Below are 22658 nucleotides of genomic sequence, written 5' to 3'. Positions count from 1 at the left end.
TCCCGCTTCCCCTTTTTTAAATAAGATTTTTAATTACACCCAACATGGAGCTCAAACTTAAAACCCTGAGATCAAGAGGCACATTTTCCACCAGCTGAGCCAGCCAGGTACCCCTGTTGTTCTTTTTTCAGTCTTAACGATGCTTGGAGATGAGAGAAAAATTTGATTCCAGTGTTATATATGTTAAGCCATTGGGAGCTCAAGATCAAAACATCCTAGTGGAGATATTTGGACTGAAGTGTACTAGTTGATGGACCGGTTGCTGTTATCCCTACTTTATAGATGGAGATGCTGAGGCACAAACTGGCCTTAAGGCTCATAACTGATGTGAAGTGGAGCAGGGATTTGAGTTGATACCCTTTGGCTGTAGAACTATCTTTGACCACTGTGTTGTGCTGTGCTTAAAGACTTAGGTAGAATTCAGTTCTCCCGGGGTACTTTGGGTGGTGTAGTTGGTTAGGCATCTGGCTCTTGCTTTCTGCTCAGGTGGTGATCTGGGATGGAGCCCCCAGCTGAGCCCTGTGTCAGGCTTTGTGCGTAGTGTGGAGTCTGCTTCAGGTTCTCTTGCTTTGTCTCTGTCCCCCTGCTTGTGCTTTCTCTCAAAAAAATTAAAGAAATAATGCAAAAAAGAAATTCACTTCTCCCTTTCCCCCAGTCATCTCCCCAAGGGAAAAAGGCCCCCCAAAATTTTAACCTAGGGAACAGTTTATTAGAGCCATTTTTTTTTTTTTTGCTTCAGGACTGCATTGGGTTTTGTAACTGAACTTTTTTTTTTTTTAAGATTTTATTTGTCAGAATAAGAAGGGGGAAGCAGCAGGCAGAGAGAGCAAGGAGCCTGCTGATCAAAGAGCCTACTTAGGGACTCAATCCCAACACCCTGGGATTATGACTGGAGCTGAAGGCAGAAACTAACTGACTGAGCCACCCAGGTGTTCCTGTAACTGCTCTTTTTAAGGATAACTTGGCAAGAAAGTATTAGCTAAGGCCTCATCATCTGAGAATCATTAGTTTTATGTGAAGTCTTATTTTTTAGAGATTTTATTTATTTGAGAACAAGAGAAAGTGAGCAGAGGGAGGAGAAGCAGGCTCCTGTCTGAGGCGGGCCTCTCTCCCAGGACCCGAAGGTAGGCTTAACTGTCTGTGTCACCCAGGGGCCCCTTCATGTGGAGTTTAAAAAAAAAATTAAGACATTGGAGATACACAGTAGTACCATTTGTTCCTTTCTTTAAAAAGATTTTATTTATTTGACAGATCACAAGTAGGTAGAGAGGGGGAAGCAGGCTCCCTGCGGAGCAGAGAGCCCAATGCAGGGCTCGATCCCAGGACCTTGAGATCATGACCTGAGTCAAAGGCAGAGGCTTTAACCCACTGAGCCACCCTGGTGCCCCCATTTATTACTTTTTGCATGCAAGGCACTTAAGAGGTTGAAAAGCTGCCTTTTTATTAGGGCTCAGCCCTATGTAAAAGACCCAAAAAGGTTTGCTTTACCACAGCAATCCTGGGAAATACCACTGGAACCCAGATAAAAGCATGCCTATAAGGCACTCTAGGACAGGTTTCAAGGTGTCCAGAGTTAAGGGACCAGCATGTTCTCGGGAATGGGGTGTGAGCAAATATTGCTGGAATCATGAGATATGTTAAAGGAAGACAGGTTGGATGGAGTCCTTAAAGGTTGGGCTGAAAGAGTTGAGGTGTCCTAATGTTAGAAGTAAGGCTGTCCTATCTGTTTTGGTCACTCCAGCCCTTAAAGGTAGACTAGAGGTGGAGAACCTGTTGTGGGTGAGACATTAGGTATAAGCCAGGTGGAAGCAGTGAAGTTGAAAGAAGGTGATTGCGTGTAAGTTGGAAGAGCTAGCATAGGCAACATTAGTCTTGAATGTTAGTCTGCTTTTTCTTTGTTTTTAAGTAAGCTTCATGCCCAGCATGGGGCTTGAACTCCAACCCCAAGATCAGGGAGCCACACACTCCACTGACTGAGCCAGCCAGGCACGCCTGGATGTTAGTCTTAGAAGTCAGGTGGAAGAGCTCGCATCCCCAAGACTGACTAAATCTGTGCTTTGTTGGAACATGTTAGGATGTATTGTTTGCTAGTTAAGGTGATTCCATGTCAAGATACAGAAATAGTGAAAGGAAGACCCCTTCAGTTTGGATATGGCAAGGTCCTTGCAGAGCATATAAGTGACATAAGAACAGAACATTTCAGTGTTGAATATGGAATGGGGAGCATTAGCATTTATTTTGTGGGGTGGCTGGCTAAAGAACGATGAGCCTGGGGAGCCTTGGTGGCTCAGTTGGTTAAGTGTCTGCCTTTGGCAGGGGTCATGGGCCCAGGGTCCTGGGATCCAGTCCCGCATTGGGCTCCCTGCTTAGTGGGGAGCCTGCTTCTCTCTGCCCTGCCCATGTGTGCTTGTGCTCTCAAATAAATAAAACCTTAAAAAAAAATGATGAGGGACGCCTGGGTGGCTCAGTGGGCTAAAGCCTCTGCCTTGGGCTCAGGTCATGATCCCAGGGTCCTGGGATGGAACCCCGCATCGGGCTCTCTGCTCAGCAGGTAGCCTGCTTCCCCCTCTCTGCCTGCCTCTCTGCCTACTTGTGATCTCTTTCTGTCAAATAAAAACAAAACAAAACAAAAAACACAAAAAAACCCCCCAAAACTTTAAAAACAAAGCAAAACAAAACGAAAAACTGATGAGCCTACAGGAAACTGGTAGGGCTGATAGCTGCTTTTGGAAAGCTCTGCTTTCCTCCTGGAATCCCAAGTAGCGTTAGGAGCAGTTACTCCCATGTGATGAGTGGGTGACCTTGTTTTGATGCTTTCTCTTGTAGCAAATTACCTGTTTTCTCCTGTTGCTCAGGTGATCCAGTAGATGAGGATAGGGAAATTTTTTGTAGACTCAATATTGTGCGTACACCCCTAAGGGAGTGTATGGGAAGCATAAACACCACATTTCTAGTTTTTGTGTCCTCTGGGTGAGGGAGTCCACACAGCTTTGTTCATTGTGAACTGGGGTGTCATTGTGAGTGGCACAGAACCACTCATGTACCCACATACCTGAATCCTCTGTGTCTGATGATCTGACCCCCTAAGACTAGGACAGCTGGGCTGGTGTGCCTGCCCATTGTTTTGCCTACCAAACCATATCTTGCTTCAAGGCCAGGAAGAATTTTGGGTGCAAAGGGTATGGAGGATGTAATCCTAGGATCCTGGCTCCCCAGCAGCCTTTGCAAAGGCTCCTTAAGTGCTGTTCTGGAGAAAAATCTATATCCCTTGAGGCAAAAATTCAACCAAGAGAATAAATGGCTCCTAGAATGGTCTGTTTTGTGGGCAAAGTATAACCTATAACCCCTTCCTCCAGGTGGGTGGCAGGGTGCAGAGGGAGTAGTGAGGCTTGCCCAAGGCTGTGCTGGGGCCAGAAGAAACCCTAGGAGGATACTTGATTTCTTGTCCTCTTCTTTATTTAGAGGATACTCTGTCTCTCCCTCTGAAAAGTGGTCTAATTTTACAATTTTTTTTTTCCTAAGTGAAAGTGAAGCCACGTAGACCCCTCTCTGTTGTCAAATACCTGACAAAGCTGGCCTGTTAGTTCCAGACCCTTTGCACATATGTTTGCACATATGTTTTAGACCTTGGCCCCAGGGCTAACTATGGGTGCACTGGAGGAGCTGTCAGATGGTAAATGAGGGGCCAGTCTGGGGTGACTGAGGGTAAAGTGGGGAACCTGCTGCCCTGGGAACAGGCAGTGAAAGTAGAGCTTTGCTCGGCCTCTGCGCTGTTTGTCTCTGAAGCTTAGCTCTGCCTGTGCTTCCAGGCTCGAAGTAGGAAAAACACACAAGTGCAAGCTGGCATTTCATATATTGTATATAAAAAGTCAGATTTGGGTGAGTGGACTGGAACTGCCCCAGATTCCGTGTGGGGCTGCTGCTGTGGGAGACAGCTCAGCTTTTCTCCAGGTCTGCCACCAGGTAGGGGTGGGTGTTTCTCAGGGCCTGAAGGAGCAGATCTCTGCAGGTCTTGTCCCAGGCTGGAGCAAAGCTGAGGAGCTTCCTCATCTTCATTGTGTTGGTGGACTCCGCCCGCACTGCCTCATACTGCCCGTCTGACAGGACCTTCCCGTACAGGGCGTCCAGCACCCCTTCCACGTCTGTGACGCGTGTGATGAGGGCTGCCCGGTGCTGGTCCACAAAGTGAGGTGCTGTGGGCAGAACAGAGAGCCCCTGAGCCAGTTCCCCAGGGTGGGTACGGGCGTCTGTTCCAGCACTGCTTGCTTCAGAAATTGCTCTAACTCTTAAGGGGTGGGGCTCAAGGTGGGCAGCCCACCCACACTACAGATACAGTGGGATGAGTAGAACTTTGTTTCTCTCTCCCTCCTACCAGCACCCCCCCCATGGGTGTGGCCCAAGGAGTGTGTAGGTGGGTGGGAAGGGTGGGCCCAATCTTGCTCCCCTTGTTCCTGGCTGTGGGACACAGCTGCTTTGTTTCAGGCTGATGGGGTGTGATGGGGTGTGGCTGAGAGGTTGGGAGTGGAGGCCTCACCTGGCTTGGTTCCAGTCTGGTGATCCTGGGTCCCAGCAGGCCCTGGAGCGGGGCCTATAAGGAAATTAGTCAAGTGGTCCCCTTCCAGTCTTACCATATCTTTGGTCTCTCTGGGGTTAGGGGCCCCTTGGTCTGGAAGCCAAGTTCAGGGCCAAGCACAGGAAACCTCCCTTCCCAGAAGGAGAAGCTTTTGTAATTTTAGAGGGTAGGAGGAACAGGAAGTGAAAGAACCCCAGGGACAAGTGTTGGGGGGGGCAAGTTTGGGGGGGTGCTGGTGCAGTGAGGGGGTATAGGAGGTGGCCCCTGCAGAGTGTGTAGGGGGCGAGCTCACCTTTGCAGTTGATCTGCAGGTGCTCTGCTATCTCCTGCATGCCAATCTCACGCAGCACGATCATGGTGAGTTCTGCGCTGTACTCTTCCAGATAGGAAGAGACGAGCTTGTCTGTGAGGTCCATGGCGTCCATGGACATCAGTGTCCCCCGTGGGATGCGCCCATAGCCTTCGCGAAGAGGCACTGAAAGTAGCTTCAGCTTGAACTTCTTGAACTCGTCTGCAGTCAGGTTCTCCAGTGCATCCAGGATGGCGTCTCGAGTGCACCCCATGGCTCTGGGGTCCTCTGCTGCTCTAGCTCACCCGCTCACCCGGGATGTGTGCAGATCAGGAAGTCTGCTCTGGGGCGGGACCTGGAACTCCCCGCCTTCTCCGGATTCCTGCCTTTGCCCCAGGCCTGTGGCAGAGGGAACCCTGATTATCCCATTGGTTCCCACCCACCCAGGTCTCCAGACTCAATAGCCTGGCCATGGGGGGGGGGGGGGCGCCCAGATTGCATCCCGCAGCTGATGTGTAAGGGTGGGACCAGGGAGATGCCACAGAGGGCCTTCTAGGGTAGTGCCTGCATCTCCAGGCTTGCAGTAATGACCACAGACCAGGGGAACCTGGTTTATTGAAGTGCCAAGATTTAGAATCTTGAAGTTCTAGAAAACTATAATGTCCACATTTCCTTGAACCTTAGCATCCACTCTCACAAGTCCTAGAATCTTAGAATCATAGAATTCTAACAGCCAGAACCGTGTAGCTTACCAAATTCCACATAGTGGGAAGAAAAGAGATGTAAAAAAAGGGTAGAGGGGCACCTGGGCGGCTCAGTTGGTTAAAGGTCTGCCTTCAGCTCGGGTCATGATCCCAGGACCCTGGGATGGGCTCCCTGCTCAGCAAGGAATCTGCTTATTCCTCTCTCTCTGTCCCTTACCCTTGCTCATGCATGCTCGCTCACTCTCTCTCGCTCTCACTCAAAACCTTACACAACTTTTTTTTTTTTTTTAAGATTTTGTTTATTCATTAGAGAGAGAAAGCATGAGAGGCGGGGAGGTCAGAGGGGGAAGCAAACTCCCTGTGGAGCTGGGAGCTTGGTGTACGATTCGATTCTGGGACTCTGGGATCATGACCTGAGCTGAAGGCAGTTGTTTAACCAACTGAGCCAGCCAGGCGCCCAAGTTGTATACTTTCTCTGCCTCGGTTTCCTTATCTGTGAAATGGTATCATAACACCCACTTATCCACTTAATATTCTTAATATTCCAGCATAATATGGGGTACCTGATGCCTTTTGAAACCTTGCTAGATACTTCCTGGGACAACCAGGATTTGGTCCCAGCAGCTGAATTTCTGGGGAAATGATGATGAGAGACACTTATGAAACTTCTTGACTGGAGGGAAAGTTATGGAGCCACTCTGGGCCCAGAGGGCTTGATGTAGAAGAGCAAGTGAAAGGTGGCATGAGTAGGCATTGGAGCCCAAGCTGTGCCCAGAATCCTTAACTTGCCTTTAACATGTCTGGGAAGGCCCTGCTGGTCTGGCCCCTCGTGAACCTCAGCAGCCTTGTCTTGTGCCACACCCTGTCCTCCTTCCATCTCTGAGTTTCAACCACACTGGCCTCTCAGTTCCTCAAATGTGCAACACTACTTTGTTTCTCCAAGCCTTTTTCTGGTTTTGTTTTTTAAAGATTTTATTTCAGAGAGAGAGACCATAGTGGTAGACAGGCAGAGGGAGACGTGGACTCCCCACTGATGTGGGACTCTGTCCCAAGACCCTGGGATTATGACCCCAGCCGAAGGCAGACACTTAACCTACTGAGTTACCCAGGTGCCCCTCTCCAAGCCTTTCAACATGTTCCCTTGACCTGAGAATCTCTTCCCTTACTCTTGGCCTGCTAAATTCTTGAGATTTTAGGTCTCCAGTTAACTGTCACTTCCTCTGGCCAAGCAGGTTTAGAATTCCTCCCAGACTAGTTCATAACCCCTGCTCTCATAGCAATTGTGACTGGACTGTAACTACGTGGATTTGCTTGGCATCAGTCTTCCCTGCCAGTCTGTAAATTGTGTCTGTCCAGATCATTGTTGCATCCACAGCATCTAGAACAAGCCTATGGTGGAATCAGTAATGAATGAAGGGACCTTGTGGGAAGCAAATCATGAGAGAGAACAAACTGAAGGTTGATGGAGAGAGATGGGTATTAAGGAGGGCATGTGTTATAATGAGCACTGGGCATTACATGTAAATGATGAATCGCTGAACTGTACTCCTGAAACCAATATTTAACTATATATCAACTAATTAGAATTTAAATTAAAAAACAACAACGAAGGCACCTTGTGGTTCAAGGGAGGATACCAGTAACTGGAGGGCTTGGTTTACATACAAACTTTCGAAGAGGCAGCTGCCAGGTGCTTGAAGACTGGGTTTGAAGCTGTACAGTGTCTAGTTTGAATCTGGGCTCTCCTTCCTAGGTGGGTATTGGGAACCCATCTTTCCAGTTCAGCTGGGTTGTAGCAATTACCATTCCTTTTGCTGATGTGCTCCTGACATCCACATTTATTTATTCATTTATTGGACATCCATCGCCCATCAGAATGTGAGCTTGGTGAGAGCAGGGACCTTGTCTGTCTTGTTCATTGCTGAATCCCCGACATCAAGAGAGTGATACGTAGGAGGTGTGCGGTGAAGGTTTGCTAAATGAAGGAATAAATGAGGCCGTGGTACCTGCAGCGTGTTGTATTCAAGAGCTCCCAGCAAGGGTAGTGGCAGGGCTCACTCCCCATCCTTGTTCATGTTGCCCCATGTGGTCTGGGTGTGTTGTGTGCCAACATCCTCACCATGGGTGGCACTTGTGGTCCAATAGCCAATGTTCCTTGGCTTATGGCAGTTTATTATTGTGCCTCTTCACTGGTCTTTATCCTTTTAGAATCTCTAGTTCATTTTGTACACTGTGGCCGACAGGCTACCTCTTCCTACCCCACACATCGACCTTACTCCTTCCCTGCTCAGAAACCTGTGACTCTCCAGTGCCCTCAGAATCAAGTCCAACTCCTTGGCTTGGCCTTCAAGATCCTTGCCAACCTCCTTAGCTACACTTTCGACCCTGTTAGCCTCTGGACTTCCCTCCATAAGTGGCAGCTGTCCTCTGCTTGCTCTCTTTTCCCTTCTGGTTGGCTTGATGAGTTACTGCTTGTCCCAACATTCATCAGGAGTCAGGCTTCATGCCCAATGTGGAGCCTGACACGGGGCTTCATCTCCCCATCCTGGGATCATGACCTGAGCGAAAGTCAAGAGTCAGAGGCTTAATGGACTGAGCCACCCAGGCACCCCTATTTTATTCCAAATACATGTATTAAGGATCTACTAGATGCTCACCCACGTGGTAAGTGCTGGTGGGATACAGTAATAGTAGTAATAACAGTTTCCATTCTTTAGAATTTACTATGTTCTAGGCATGTGCATAACATAACATAACATGCATCTCATTTAAACCTCCTGACATCCCCGTGAGGCGTGTTAATTATCCCACCTTACAGAGGAGAAAACTGAGGTTTTCAGAAATTACTCTCGAAGCCAACAATGGTAGTAAATGAGGAAACACAGATTGAACCATCTGATCCCTAGGCCCAAATTCCAACCACCATCCTTACCTCCTTGAAAATTGACCAACGGCTTGGAGAGATTATGTATATGGAAATTTATGCCTCCTCCAGACTGTCCACAAACATCTTAGGAGGGTAGATATTACAATAGGAGTAATGATAACATTAACTTCTTCCTCTTTGCAGAAAGCTCTAGAACTTACATTCAGAAGACGATTGAATAGTGGGAAAGGAAGGAGCTGACTGGTATCAGCCCCACTCAGATTTGATTCCCAGATCCTCTTAGCTGTGGCTTAGGGAGGTCACAGCCCCTCGCTGGGTCTGTGTTCTGTAACATGAATGTGCTCACCTCATCAGCCCGTAGGGAATCAGGACCCTGAGAAGGGCAGTGACTTGGCCAAAATCAGGGAGGTAGAGGCAGAGCCTACTTGTTCCTGGACACTGCCAGGGTGATTTTCATCTGGGGGAGTGGGGAACAGGAGGTTTGGGCAGCTCTCTGGGAAGCCATGATAATCCCTTCTCCCTCAACACCTCCTTTTCTGGGGGGGAGTGCCCAGAGCTCTGAACTTTGATCCCTGGCAAGGAAAGAACTTTCAAGTTTTACTTCAGGCCCACCCTTGCCCCTGGACTGGAGCCAGAGCTGTTGTTGGTGGTAAGATGCCTCTTGGGTGTGCTTCTCCCCACCTAACCAAAGAAACCCTTGATCGTTGGAACCAGATTGCTTCTTCTGCAGCCAAGACCACAGATCTCTAGAACATTGGTCAGGCCACTTAATCTTGTCCCTCGTGGCCTCCTGTAAAATAGAAACAATGCTGGGTGGTTACAAGGTTATAAATGAGTTTATGAGGTTATAAATGGATTAAGAATGGTGAAATGGTTGGAACAGATAGGTGATTTGTCACTTGTTAAACTTGTTAAAGTTTCTGAGCCTTAGTTTCCCAGTCTCTGAAGTAAGGGATGATGTTATTTACCTTACAGAGTAAGGTAGGATTCCTTGGAATACTTAGTAATAGTAATTGTAATAATATCAATAGCCAACATTTATTGAACATTTCCTATGGGCTTGGCATTGTTATAAGAGTTTTGTATGAATTAGTTTGCTGAATCTTCATAACAATCCAAGAATTTTTTTTTTTTAAAGATTTATTTGAGAGACAGTGCATGAGTGAGCTGGGGGAGCGGAGTGGAAGGGCAGAAGGAGATGGAGAGAGAATCTTCAGCAGACTCCCTGCTGAGAGCACAGGCTGATGTCGGGTTTCATTTCATAACCCCGAGATCATGATCTGAGCCGAAATCAAGAGCTGGATGCTCAACTAACTGAGCCACTCAGGTGCCCCAATCCAAGGGTCTTTTTTTTTTTTTTAATTTTATTTATTTATTTGACAGAGAGAGAGAGAGAGAGACAGAGTGAGTGCACAAGCAGGGAGAGCAGAAGGCAGATGGAGAAGCAGGCTCCCTGATGAGCAAGGACCGCCCCCCCCAACCCCCTGCCCAGTGTGGGGCTTGATCCCAGGACCCTGGGATCATGACCTGAGCCAAAGGCAGATGCTTAACGACTGAGCCACCCAGGCACCCCGCACACCCAATCTAAGAGTCTTAATAAAAATTCTTACATGGTTCCCATTTTACAGTTGAGAAAATCAGGTTAAGTGACTTGCCCAAAGTCACATGAGGAAAGAGCAGAGTCAAGATTTGAGCCTAGTGGTGGCAGTCACTGCCCCCTAAGCCCCTGGGTGTCAGCACACTGCCTCTGGTGTTTGTTTAATATAATATCTGGTTTAATCCTCATAACAACCCTAAGGGATAGTATTATTTTCCTACTTATCCTCATGTTGTAGCTCGAGAAGTTGGAGTCCAGAGAGATAGGTAACCTTCCTGGGTGTACGCAACATGAATTTGTGACATCAGCATTCAGGACCTGCTTTTGCTCTGGCCCTGATTGGAGGAATTCTGCCTTCTGCATTTACCCAATACAAGGAGCTCTTACCTTCCATGGCACTTACGACTTTAGCCATTGGGAAGCTCTCCCTTAGGACAAGCCAAAATCTGCCCCCTCTGAGCCCTGGCTGCGGGGACTTAAGAGAGCTTCATCTTAGGGTTAGCAACCCAAGTCCTTACTTCCTTCTCGATATGTTCCCTGCTGTCGACAACCAGTGTCCCTCCCATGGGTCAGAGGTGAGATCTGGCCCATGCACAGGGAGAGATTGAGTTGACTGTCACCCCCTTGTCCTGGGCACCCACTCCTTTTGACCAAAGCCTTCAGCCTCAGCCTGGCAGTGATGGAAACTCCAGGTGAGATCAACATTCAGCACATTGACTTTCTGAGTGGAAGTAAGGTAGCTTGTGGTTTCAGAGACCGCCTCCAGATATGCTGTCATCCCCACTCCCTCCTTTTCATGGAAATCAAACCTCCCTGGGCTGCTCAGGGTTCTGGTAAAAAGCTCTAGGGGCTTCCTGAGACTTTTTCAATACTTTAGTCATTTGTGTAGCCAGTGGCTCTGATCCAAACGAATAATAAGACTTATCTCTTCCTGAGAGGCCTAAATCATGATAGTGTGTACAAGGTTCCTAGGTTAAGCCCAAAGGTGCCAGGAAGCCTGGGGAAGCTTCCTAAGTGGGCCAGCATGCAACATGCAAGAGCTTCAAATGTTTAAGAAGAAATGAGGGGCACCTAGGTGGCTCAGTGGGTTGAGCCACTGCCTTCGGCTCGGGTCATGGTCTCAGGGTCCTGGGATCGAGCCCCGCATTGGGCCCTCTGCTCAGCGGGGAGCCTGCTTCCCCCTGCCTCTCTGCCTACTTGTGATCTCTCTCTCTCTGTCAAATAAATAAATAAAATCTTTTAAAAAAAAAGAAGAAGAAGAAATGAGCTGCAGAACTTGGAGACAAGTCCGAAGACTTGTCATATTTAGGTTTTACTCATGCTTTTGGGATGCAAGTCATTGTTTATCTAGACACTGCTTTGGGATTTAACAAATTATTAAAAGAAATGGGAAGGGGTGGGAGGGAGGGGGTGGCTGGGTGATGGACATGTAGAGGGTATGTGTTGTGGTGAGCTCTGAGAATTGTGTAAGACTGATGCATCACAGACCTGTACCCCTGAAACAAATAATACATTATATGTTAACAAAAAAAGAAGAAGAAGAAGAAGAAGAAGAAGAAGAAGAAGAAGAAGAAGAAGAAGAAGAAGGAGAAGAAGAAAGAAGAAGAAAAAAAGCATGGGTTGGGAGGGAGGGTAGGAGAAGTTACCAGAAAAAAAAAAAACAAACCACACAACAAAAACAAATGGGAGGTTCAGTTCATAAATATAACTTTTGTATATAAATACAAGAATGCTCTGTTTAAGTAACTGAGTTCTTCCCCCAACCCCCATTCACATTTTTCTAGGATTTTGATCAAGCACGAGCGAGCAAATCTATATTTAATCAACAAGGCTGGGGCGCCTGGGTCGCTCAGTGGTTTAACGCCTCTACCTTCCACTCAGGTCATGATCCCAAGGTCCTGTGATCCAGCCCCACATCAGGCTCTCTGCTCAGCAGGGAGCCTGCTTCCCCCCACTACTTTGCCTGCCTCTCTGCCTACTTGTGATCTCTGTCTGTCAAATAAATAAATAAGGTCTTTAAAAAAATCAACAAGGCTTAATAAGATAATCTTAAAATTAATCTATTATAAGATCATGAAGATTATAGAGCTGTGCTCTTCCATTTGATAGCTACTATCAACACATGGCTCTTGAGAACCTGAAATGAGGCCAGTCTGAAATGAGATGTGCCCTCAATGTAATATACACACCTGATATCAAAGACTAAGTATGAAAGAAAGAATGTAAAATATTTCATTAGTATTTTTTTTTAGTAAGCTCTATGCCCAACATGGAGCTTAAATTCATGACCCCGACATCAAGGGTTGTGTGGTCTACCAACTGAGCCAGATGGGTGCTCCACATTAGTAATTTTCATATTAGTTACATGTCAAATGATAATATTTTGGATACATTGGGTTAAATAAAATATCTTTGTGAAATTAAAAAAAAACAAAACAGGATAAAAACAGCAAAACCAAAGACTTGAGCTGAGACGTGTAGGGAGTTATCTGGCTCCTGGGGAGATATATTTACTTGCCAAAGAGTTGGAGGAAGAAGATCTTTAAGGGGGCACCTGGGTGGCTCAGTGGGTTAAGCCTCTGCCTTCGGCTCAGGTCGTGATCTCAGGGTCCTGGGATGGAGCCCTGCATCGGGCTCTGTGCTCTGTGCTCCGTGGGGAGCCTGCTTCCCCGCCCTCCCTCTGCCTGCCTCTCTGCCTACTTGTGATCTCTCTCTCTCTGCCTGCCTCTCTGCCTACTTGTGATCCCTGTCTGTCAAATAACTAAATAAAATCTTAAAAAAAAAAAAGATCTTTAAGCAGGGGATAGGGGCAATTGATTTCTTCTCCTCGATAATCAGGGAAAGGAATTCTTCCTTGTGGATCCTCTGTAGGGTATCTGGCTACTGTCATGGGCCAATTAACTTGGCTCTTATCCCATCATCCTAGGGCACAAGGAGCCAGACATTTACTATTTCCTGGGAGAGATTTAGTAAGACTGTCTCTGATCCAGAACACCTCATGTGCTCATTTGGGATAAAATTAATAAGAATGGACATTAAAAACCCAAGAGAGAGGCAAAAAGAGAGTCCAAAGTCCTCATGTTTCTGAAACATAAGCAGAAACTCAGATTAAGACAGGCAGAATGTGGTTGAGGGAGGGAGAAACGGACAAATCCAGGAAAAGCTGAAAGGTGGCTGAGAGGCCAAAAGAGGACTCAGTGACCTTGTGTGTTTATTCATTCACTGAGTACTTACTGAGCACCTGTAGTGTGCACATGCTTTATTCTAAATTGGAGACAAGCAGTGTATAAAATTTATGTTCTGGTAGGAGGAATCAGTCAAAAAAACCCAAGTAAAATATTGCTTGTCAGATGGTAATAAATGTTATAGGGAAAAATAGGGCAGGGGAAGGGAGATGTGAGATTTAAAATCAGGGAGTTGGGAAAAGCCTCACTGAAAAGGTGACATTGGGTAAAGATCTGAGGGAGAGGAGGATGGAAACCATGTCTGAAAGAGTGTTCCAGGCCGAGGGGCCAGCAAGCCCAAAGGCCAAGGCTGGAGTGAGCAGGTCCTGTTCTACTGCTGGTGGAGCTAATAGGGTCAGTGTGATCTTGGAGAGCCAGAAACTTGGGGAGTAAGTGAATAAGTGGGTGACAAACTGGGGATGGGCCACAGGCAGGGAAGGGGGAGGCTGGAGAGTGCGGATTGGGGGTTGGGGGAGAAAGGAGACACTCCTCCCAATCGTGTTCCTGTCTTTTCTGTGACTTGAGAGGCCCGGTCTCCCTGCTGTTGTAATTTCTGGCTCCAGGCTAAGCCAGGGAGGGGCCAGTGGATGGGCCAGGACAGGTGGCCTTGACATGTGACGCTTGTCCGATGACCACTCAGTCCTCACTTTTAGAACGCTTTCCAGAAGTGATGGAAAGGGGTGGGCAGGACGACTAAATATAGTCCTGGGGCCAAGACAGCCTGGGAGGGTCTGTCTGTGATTCACTCTGTGCCCTCACCAGTGGGGTCCACTGCTAGCTGCGCCTGTGAACCCCCGACTCTGCTCTGAGCTTGCTGTTTGCCTTTTGCCTGTTTTCAGACACAGCTCTGACCCTGCTAAGTTTGGGCCTGACCTTGAGTGGGCCTCCCAGGACTCTCTTTTTGCCTAAGATCTCCAACCAGACCTGTGAGTTCTGTGGGTCCTGTGGGCTTGAATATATGGGGGGAGGGGATGCCTGGGGATCCTGGAGAGGTAGAGGGGCAGCGGTGGGGGCTCTGGGGAATTTGGGGCAGGGGCTGAGGCTGGGGCTAAGACAAGGGAAGGACTGCAACCTGGATCCTGTTTAGGAACTGGGATTGAGACAAGGTCCCTGTTAGTGGCTGTTTGGGGGGCTGGAGCTGAGAAATGCAGCTGAGACTGCTTTTGGGATCGAAACCGCGTCCCCCCTCCGCGTTGTGCAGAACCAGAGTCCTTTTCTGTATGAGAAATGAGGTCTTTATAGGCTGGGGATCCTTCCTGTCTGGGACTGGGGCTGGGCCTACCTCGGGGCTCTCCACCGAGCCTCCCTGAATGACCCCTCCTCTACTCAGGACCGTCATGTCGGCTGCGCCGGGCCTCCTGCACCAAGAGCTGTCCTGCCCGCTCTGCCTGCAGCTGTTCGACGCGCCGGTGACGGCCGAGTGCGGCCACAGCTTCTGCCGCGCCTGCCTGAGCCGCGTGGCGGGGGAGCCGGCGGCGGACGGCACTGTGCCCTGCCCGTGCTGCCAGGCACTCACGCGGCCACAGGCGCTCAACACCAACCTGCAGCTGGCGCGCCTGGTGGAGGGGCTGGCGCAGGTGCCGCAGGGCCACTGCGAGGAGCACCTCGACCCGCTCAGCATCTACTGCGAGCAGGACCGAGCGCTCGTGTGCGGCGTGTGTGCCTCGCTCGGTTCGCACCGCGGCCACCGCCTGCTGCCCGCCGCCGAAGCCCATACGCGCCTCAAGGTGCGGGAATCGATCCGGCGGCCTGCGGAGGCGGGGGAACCGGGGCGGGACCGGATTGTTGGCGGAAGCGGGGTCTGGCCCATCCGGAGGTCCCCGCATTGACCTGGATTCTGCGCTTCAGGGCCAGGGGCGCCTGCAGCTGTGGCGGACGCGGGCTGGGCGAGGCCGCTGGGGAATCGGGGCAGACGAGCTGAAGGAGGAGCCTGGCGGAGATGAGAGCCTGGAAGAGGCACTCAGGGGCAGGCCCTGGGAAACCGCTGCGGCCCCAACCTAGGTTTTCCGGGCTTAGCGGGGGCCGCCGCTGCACAGCAGAGCTAGCTGAGCCGGGAGGAGAACAGGTGTCTGGGCCGGCGAGTCGCGGCCCTTCCGCGGGTGTAGGCGGGGAAGCTGGAACTAGAGGGGCGGGGCTTGGGGGCGGGCGGGGGGGCGGTGTGGGTGGAGGCCACCAAGCTGCTTCGCTGAGCCAGCGTTCTCCTCCGAGCTGCCGAACTTGTGCGTACCGCATCCGGCGGGGAGGGCAAGGCAGGTCTGGAAACGCTCCTCTATACGCAGGCCCAGGTTGGCACCGAGACCCAAATCCACCTGTTTTTCTGGATGGAGCTGGGAGTCTTGAACGCTTGCTTACAGAGCCAACACACAGTTGTGCTCACCCCAAGGTTTGCGATTCTCACGGGTGCTCAGAAAAGATACCCGGAGATTAGTGAATAGAGACGCACACACACACTGGCTTGTTCATGTCAGACGTGTGGCAAGTCACAGGCATGCAGCTATGGGAGAGTATGTGTCTACATAGGCCCAGGAAGGTCTGCCATGAAGCATTTGTGGGGTTGGGGAACAATAAACGACAGGTGCGGGAGAGGGGCAAGGTGGATTCTGGAGGCAGGGAACCGTCCTTAAACCCGGGCAGTGAAGCCGCCATTGGCTTCTCAGGAATGATGAGTGGGGTGGGCTTCTGCGGGTTATCTTTAGCCACAAACATCAGCGTACTGCGCTTCTGCTTCGCCCCCAGACTTCTAAAGAGGGTAGACCGTTGTCCTCAGGCGGGTATTCGAGGCCCCCAGACTCTCCCAGGGACGCAGCCTAACATTCTGTCCCCCTCCTGCCTTGCCCAGTCCTGCCCAGTGCTGATTAGTGGCTCTTAGACCAGTGCAGAAGCTTCCTCTTTCCAGGGGCCTTTCCAACCGAGACTCACCTTTGCTGGTAACCCCAGGACTCCCAGTCTGGGCCCAAGAGAGAGATCTGCGAAGAGGGAATAGAGTCCATGACATGGAACAGAGCACCAGGTGACCCAGGAGTCCTGAGGGGGCAGAGAGGTGGGATACATTCTTCCAGGATCCGAATCAGCCCCAGCCCTAAGACACAGGGAAGGGCTGGCAGGAATTCTGAAGAAGGGACCCAGGAAGGGTCTGATGGAGGAGGGAGACAGGAAGGCTGGGGCTGGGCTGGATGCCTGGGTCCTTGACGATGAAGAGGGCTTGGGTCCAGAGACCATGTACCAGGACTCAAGAGTGGTCGAATGGGATGTGCTGGGAACGGGGGACTGATGCGACCCCCCGAAACTGAGCTGCATCCTCCTGAGTGCCAGTGTCGCACAGCGTGACTGCCTTGGGTTCGGATCCCTACACAGCCCCAGCTGTAGTGCTCACCGCTTGTGAGGGCAACCAGCTTGTGGGGACTCTAGCTGCCGGAGTGGCCCCTGCAGGACATTCTGAAAGCCTTGGCACAGTGATTCCTCCCCCAGCTTCCGTTTGAACTTCTTGAGGTCATCAGCGGTCAAGTTTTCCCTGTGCAGCCAGGATGGCGTCACGCTTCTTCCTCATGGCTTAGCCCTGTTGCTACTGAACCTCTGAGGGCTCCATGCTGAGAGCCACCAGGTCCGCCCTGTCCTGTGACAGGCTGGGCTAATCCTGGGGCATTTGCTAAGACTGGGACTCATCTGCAGGCAGAGCCCAGAGGGTCTCTCCGTTTCCCTTAGGGGGAGTAGGGAGGAGGTCACAGAACTGTCACAGCTATGGGTGAGGGGAGGAAGACTGCTTCCATTCTGCGAAAGACGAAACCGAGGTTGGAAGCCATGGAGGTGGGCCTGGGACCGTCTGATTCCAGGGCCATGCAGTTTTCCCACAAAGAGTGACTTCGGCAGGAGCTCTTAGTTTCCCTACACCTGCATTTCAGGGCTCATGAACTGGCAGGTCTATGGTAGGATCCCCCCACAAATGTGTTTGGTAGACACAGCAGAGAGAGAGAGAGAGAGAGAGAGAGAGAGAGAGATCTCTTAGGTTGCACACTGAAAGAGCCAGCTGCCCCAACACAGCAGACATTTTCATTAAATTGCCTGCCCCCATAGCCCTTGGGTAGGCAGGAAGGCTTACTGGGGTGTTTTGCTGTTGTTCTGCTTTTAAGGATGCGGTAAAGCCCCAGGAGACAGGAGGTTGCATTTCTTCCTCATACACCCCACACTGACCCCAAGAGGCTTTCTGGGTCAGTGCTTTACCCTTCTGCTGGAGGACACCAAGCCGCATTTGCATTTGTCACCCTCACAAAGACTTGTGCTAAGGGTGCTAACTGCGCAGGGTGTGGGATGAGGGATGGGAGGCCAGGGAGGACTTCCTGAAATAGTGGGAGAGTAGGGCGTTCTCGCCATCGGGACCAGTGCCGGTGAGGGCCCAGAGATCTGCCCATGAGTCTGGGGAGTGGGGAGATGCCCACCTGACTGGGAGAGAGCTGGTGTTCAGGCCAAGCCAGAGACAGCAGGCCTAGGGAGGGGCGGGTGGGGCGGGGCAGCCCTGTCACTTTCTGCCTCTGCCCCTCAGACGCAACTGCCCCAGCAGAAGCTGCAGCTGCAGGAGGCGTGTATGCGCAAGGAGAAGAGTGTGGCTGTGCTGGAGCACCAGCTGCTGGAGGTGGAGGTGAGTGGCTCAGCATGGCAGGGCCTGGGTACCAGGCGTCGGGCAGGGGCTCCTAGCCTAGTGCTCTTGCCTGTCTGCTCCTGCAGGAGACGGTGCGTCAGTTCCGGGGGGCTGTCGGGGATCAGCTGGGCAAGATGCGGGTGTTCCTGGCGGCGCTGGAGGGCTCCTTGGATCGGGAGGCAGAGCGTGTGCGGAGTGAGGCGGGGGTCGCCTTGAGACGAGAGCTGGGCAGCCTGAACTCTTACCTGGAGCAGCTACGGCAGATGGAGAAAGTCCTGGAGGAGGTGGCCGACAAGCCACAGACGGAGTTCCTCATGGTGAGCACTGGGTGACCTACCCTCTCTGCTTCTCAGCCAGGGTTTGGTGCCTAGAGACCTCATCCCATTGTCAGACATGGACTTTGAGGTCCAGAGAGGGGCAGGGACAAGGCTGGGTCACACATCGGAGAGGGATGGGCCCCTGGGGCTGCTGTTATGGTTGTTGAGGTTGCACACTGCACAAGGACACTGAATCTAAGTGGTCATCATTCATATCATAGACATTATAGGTTTGTGTGTTTATTTGGACAATCATCTACCCGGTGGAATTGGTCTCTTGAGGAAAGGGAGTACGGTTTTACAGTTCACACAGAGGTAAAGGGCTAGGGTTGGCCTTAAATTCTGGGTTCCTTTTGGCTCTTTCTGATTCTTCCTGACCCCCCACTTAGCATTCCTGGTGGTCCGTCCATCCTCAGAAGTCCCCAGTGTCTCCCCTGCCTGCCTCACCTCCATCTCTTTCTCTCTCTTTCCAGAAATACTGTCTGGTGACCAGCAGGTGAGATCCACTTGGCCCTGCCCCTTTTCCCAACTTGCCCTAGTCTTCACACTTGCTGGCTCACCCTCTAATCGCAGCAAGACTGTACACCCCATTCCATCCACTGCCATCTGCCTGCATTTGTGTTGAGCACAGAAATGACCCTGACCCTGACCTGGTCCTTATCTTCAGGGACCTCCCAGACAGGTGCTGGGGATGGACATGGGCGGGGACACAGGCATCAGTAGGTGCTCAGTGCTGCCCTGGTGGGAAGGGGGTGGCTGGGGTAGGCTTCGCAGAGCAGGTCACATTTGCATGGGGCCGTGGAGGAGTGATGGGAGTTGATGAGGTGAAGAGTTGGGGGAGGGGACAAAGCAGACAATGAGAAGGGCAAGAGCCAAGACTGGAAAGAGGGAGAGAGGATGAAGCCAGTGTGGGAGGTGAGGTCAAACTGAAGGGCTAAGGAGCCTGGCCCTTATCCCAACAGAAGGTTCTTCTTCTTCTTTTTGGTGGGGGCTCCTGGCTGGCTCAGTCGGTGGAATCTGTGACCCTTGATCTTGGGGTCATGACTTTTGAGCCCCACACTGGGTGTAGAGATAAGTAAGTAAGTAAAAAATTGTGGTAGAATATACACCATGTAAAGTTTGCCATCTCAACCATTTTTTGGCATGTAATTTTAAGTTCAGTGGCATCCACCATCTCCCTCTAGAACTTTCTCATCCTTCCAAAGGGAAACTCTGACAGAGTTTTAAGCCAGGGGTGACACAGGAGAGATCCTGGAACTCCACCACAGCCCAGTCCTCCTCTCTTTGGGGTAACACCTTGTGCCCTGCCCCTGCGCCATGCCTCCTCTAGGAAGTCCCTCCACACACACACCTGCCCCCACTTCCCCGCCCCCCAGGCTACAGAAGATCCTGGCAGAATCACCACCACCTGCCCGGCTGGATATCCAGTTGCCGGTCATCTCCGATGACTTCAAATTCCAGGTGTGGAGGAAGATGTTCCGGGCTCTGATGCCAGGTACGGGGGAGGGGCTGTCTCCGGGTTTGTGTTTGTCACCGTGTGGTTGAGGGGAGGTCCTGACTACACAAGAGAGACCTCTCAGTCCCAGCTGGGAGGTCATCGAAGGAGGTGCCCATTGCTCCTTTACCTCTGGTGTTTGCTCTGCACCTTGTAACATGTGCTCAGAGAAGAAACTCTGAGGCATGGGGTTCATGGATGGGTGACTGATGTGGGGAGGACTCTGCTTGCCGGGAAGCTGCTGCTGCCGTTGGCAAGCAAGGGAGGCTGGGGCCTGGGGGTTGAGCCCTGTGGGATCCTGGGTCAGTTCCTGCTGCCGCTGGATGGAGGCGATGATCATGGCTGCTAGCTGGAGGCTGAGGATGTGCAGAGCTGGTGCCCTGGGGTTGGGCCTAAGCCAGAGAGTGACTCTGGTGGCCACCCCTGAGAGCTAGGTCACAGTGAAGTGGCATTAGTTACAGAACTCCAGGACATGTGCACAGGGCTGGTATAGTCCTGACTGCCCTGGGGCGGGGAGGGGAGGGGATTCTGTTTTATCCAAGGCAAGAGTAAGGCCCAGAGACTGGCTCAAAACTTGACCGCCCTGGGTGTGGTGCATAAACAATGAATCGTGGAGCACTGAGAAGATAAAATAAAATTTAAAAAGAAAAAAAAAAAAAAAGACGACTTGACTGTAGTCATACAGCTGGGCGAGGTGGGGGCTGGCCTAGGACCAGGCTTCCTGTCTCCTGCTTTGTGACCTGGGCTTTAGCTACAGACTTACATGCCCTGTATCCACGGAATCCTCCCTACCTTGGAAGGAGGCAGTTATGGCCTCGTTTTTCAGCAGAGACAACTGAAGCTCAGAGACATCCAGTCTTTGGCCCAGGGCAGGAAGCAGAGAGGGGCTCACCTCTCAAAGATGCTGGGGGGATGAGGGCAGACCGGCTGGCCCCTAAATTGATTGGGAGGAGCTTGCGGTAGGCAGACAACGCAGGGGCCTGACCACTCCTCCCCCCTACCGCAGTTATGAAGGACCTGACCTTTGACCCGAGCACAGCTCACCCGAGTCTGGTGCTGTCTCCCTCTGGCCGCCGCGTGGAGTGTTCGGATCAGAAGGCGCCGCCGGCCGGGGAGGACCCGTGCCAGTTCGACAAGGCTGTGGCGGTGGTGGCGCACCAGCTACTGTCCGACGGCGAGCACTACTGGGAGGTGGAGGTGGGCGACAAGCCGCACTGGGCCCTCGGTGTGATTGCGGCCCAGGCCAGCCGCCGCGGCCGGCTGCACGCCGTGCCCTCGCAAGGCCTCTGGCTGATCGGGCTGCGGGACGGCAAGATCCTGGAGGCGCACATCGAGGCCAAAGAGCCGCGCGCCCTGCGCACTGCGGAGAGGCGGCCGACGCGAATCGGGATCTACCTGAGCTTTGCCGACGGAGTCCTCTCCTTTTATGATGCCAGTGACGCCGACGCCCTTGAGCTGCTCTTTGCCTTCCACGAGCGCCTGCCCGGGCCCGTGTACCCCTTTTTCGACGTGTGTTGGCACGACAAGGGCAAAAACGCTCAGCCGCTGCTCCTTGTGGGGGCTGATGGCGAGGAGGCCTGAGCCGCCTGCTGGGCTGGGGAGCGTTGCAGGATCCTGCAGGCCTGGAAGGCGGCAGGGCGGGCAGGGGCTGTTGGGACTGAAGGCAGGGCGTAGGGGGTTGGGGACTGGAGACTCTTAAGAGTTCTGAGATGTTTGGGGTTGGAGGGGTTAGGGTGGGTGTGGGGGAGGGAGATCTAAAGTAGGTCAGCGAGGAAACCCCAGTTTGGGAACTAGGAAGCCCAAGGGTTCCAGGAAGAAATTGAAGTTGAGGGAAGGAGTGAAAAGGGTCAGGGGTCGGGTCGGGGTGGGGTGGGGGTTGGGGTGGCGGGAACTGAAGAACTCTGGAGAGCAAAGAGCCCCTTTTCCCTCCTTACTGGTGGCCTTGGGGCGTGTGTGTAGGGTCCAGACTCACCACACAGAAAGATCTTTCCCTTTATGGTTCTACAACTTAAGCGTGCATCAAAATAACTTTTTCAAAGCATGTGACAGTGACTTGTTGAAGCAGAGTGTTGTGTTTCTGGTTCGCTAGGTCTGGGGGCAGACCAAAAGTTTGCTTTCCTTACAAGTTCCTGGGGCCATGCTGTTGCTGCAGGTTACAAGTGGGATCACTTGGAGAACCCCGGACTTGGACCCTGGTCGGTTCAGTCAGCTGTCCATTACACAGTTATCAGATAGCTCTCGGCTCGCAGGAATAGAAAACCCACACTGTATTCCTCTGGAGATTCAACAGCCATTGAAAAACTGCCAGATACCATGCTGAGTGAATAAACTGACCCCTAACTAGTTCCTTTCGCCTCTGGAGTATGATTACTGCGTGTCTTGGACGTTGAAGTAATCCCCCAAGCTGCCAACCCAGAGACAGAACCTGATGCGGATCCCAGCCTGGGCCCTGCTGCTCGTGGAGAATAGAAGTCCTCCCCCATCGACCCCGCTTCTCCTGGGTTGGCCCCTCGCTGCTTACTCACTGGTTCACACCTTCTTTGGTTTTAGCTTAATGGCCCATTTCTTGGGCCCTGGAGTTACCACTGAGGCCCAGAGTGACAGTTCCTCTTCCTTAGAGGGAAAGGCCTGTGGGGACTCAAACAGGTGGGACTGGAGGCTGCTGTCTCTCCTATCCGAGAGGTGACGGTATGGGGCCATTTGCTCTCTGTGCCAGCATGCTGCTGCTGATGTGTGAAAGGGCATGGGAACTCCTGGAAACAGGTGCCAGTATGGGAATTTTCTTGGGGGATAGAGTGAAAGGAAGGTGTGGGTAGGATAGGAAAGACCTCAAGGTCTGGCTGGGGGGCATTCCTGGCTGTGTCTCCCAGAGGAATAGTTCTTGGACACTAAGGGTATTTGGTTGTAAAATTCAGTAGCATTAATAGAGACGGTTATAT

General features: G+C 51.6%; 2 protein-coding genes across 4 annotated transcripts; one reads left to right on the top strand and one right to left on the bottom strand.

Moving 5' to 3' along the window:
• Window positions 1-3836: 3836 nt before the first annotated feature.
• LOC116858042 (apoptosis-associated speck-like protein containing a CARD) lies at window positions 3837-5187 on the bottom strand. Of its 2 annotated transcripts, XM_032842581.1 has the most exons (3): window positions 4866-5187; window positions 4535-4588; window positions 3837-4193 (listed from the first exon to the last, which is right to left on the bottom strand). In XM_032842581.1, exons 1-3 carry the CDS (start codon window positions 5134-5136, stop codon window positions 3937-3939), a joined length of 582 nt encoding a protein of 193 aa, XP_032698472.1. In that variant the 5' UTR covers window positions 5137-5187; the 3' UTR covers window positions 3837-3936. The 2 variants fall into 2 exon arrangements, with proteins under 2 accessions (XP_032698472.1, XP_032698473.1); XM_032842582.1 differs by lacking the exon at window positions 4535-4588.
• Window positions 5188-14081: 8894 nt separating this feature from the next.
• TRIM72 (tripartite motif containing 72) lies at window positions 14082-21340 on the top strand. 2 transcript variants are annotated; one of them, XM_032842674.1, is made up of 7 exons: window positions 14082-14200; window positions 14605-15001; window positions 17812-17907; window positions 17994-18224; window positions 18698-18720; window positions 19601-19719; window positions 20726-21340. In XM_032842674.1, exons 2-7 carry the CDS (start codon window positions 14612-14614, stop codon window positions 21298-21300), a joined length of 1434 nt encoding a protein of 477 aa, XP_032698565.1. In that variant the 5' UTR covers window positions 14082-14200; window positions 14605-14611; the 3' UTR covers window positions 21301-21340. The 2 variants fall into 2 exon arrangements, with proteins under 2 accessions (XP_032698565.1, XP_032698566.1); XM_032842675.1 differs by having other exon boundaries at window positions 14082-14209.
• The last annotated feature ends 1318 nt before the right edge of the window (window positions 21341-22658 follow it).

Source organism: Lontra canadensis, unplaced genomic scaffold (genome assembly GCF_010015895.1).
Source record: "Lontra canadensis isolate GAN:19392208 unplaced genomic scaffold, GSC_riverotter_1.0 scaffold132, whole genome shotgun sequence".
NCBI lineage: Eukaryota > Metazoa > Chordata > Mammalia > Carnivora > Mustelidae > Lontra > Lontra canadensis.
This window is presented reverse-complemented; position numbering and strand designations above follow the sequence as displayed.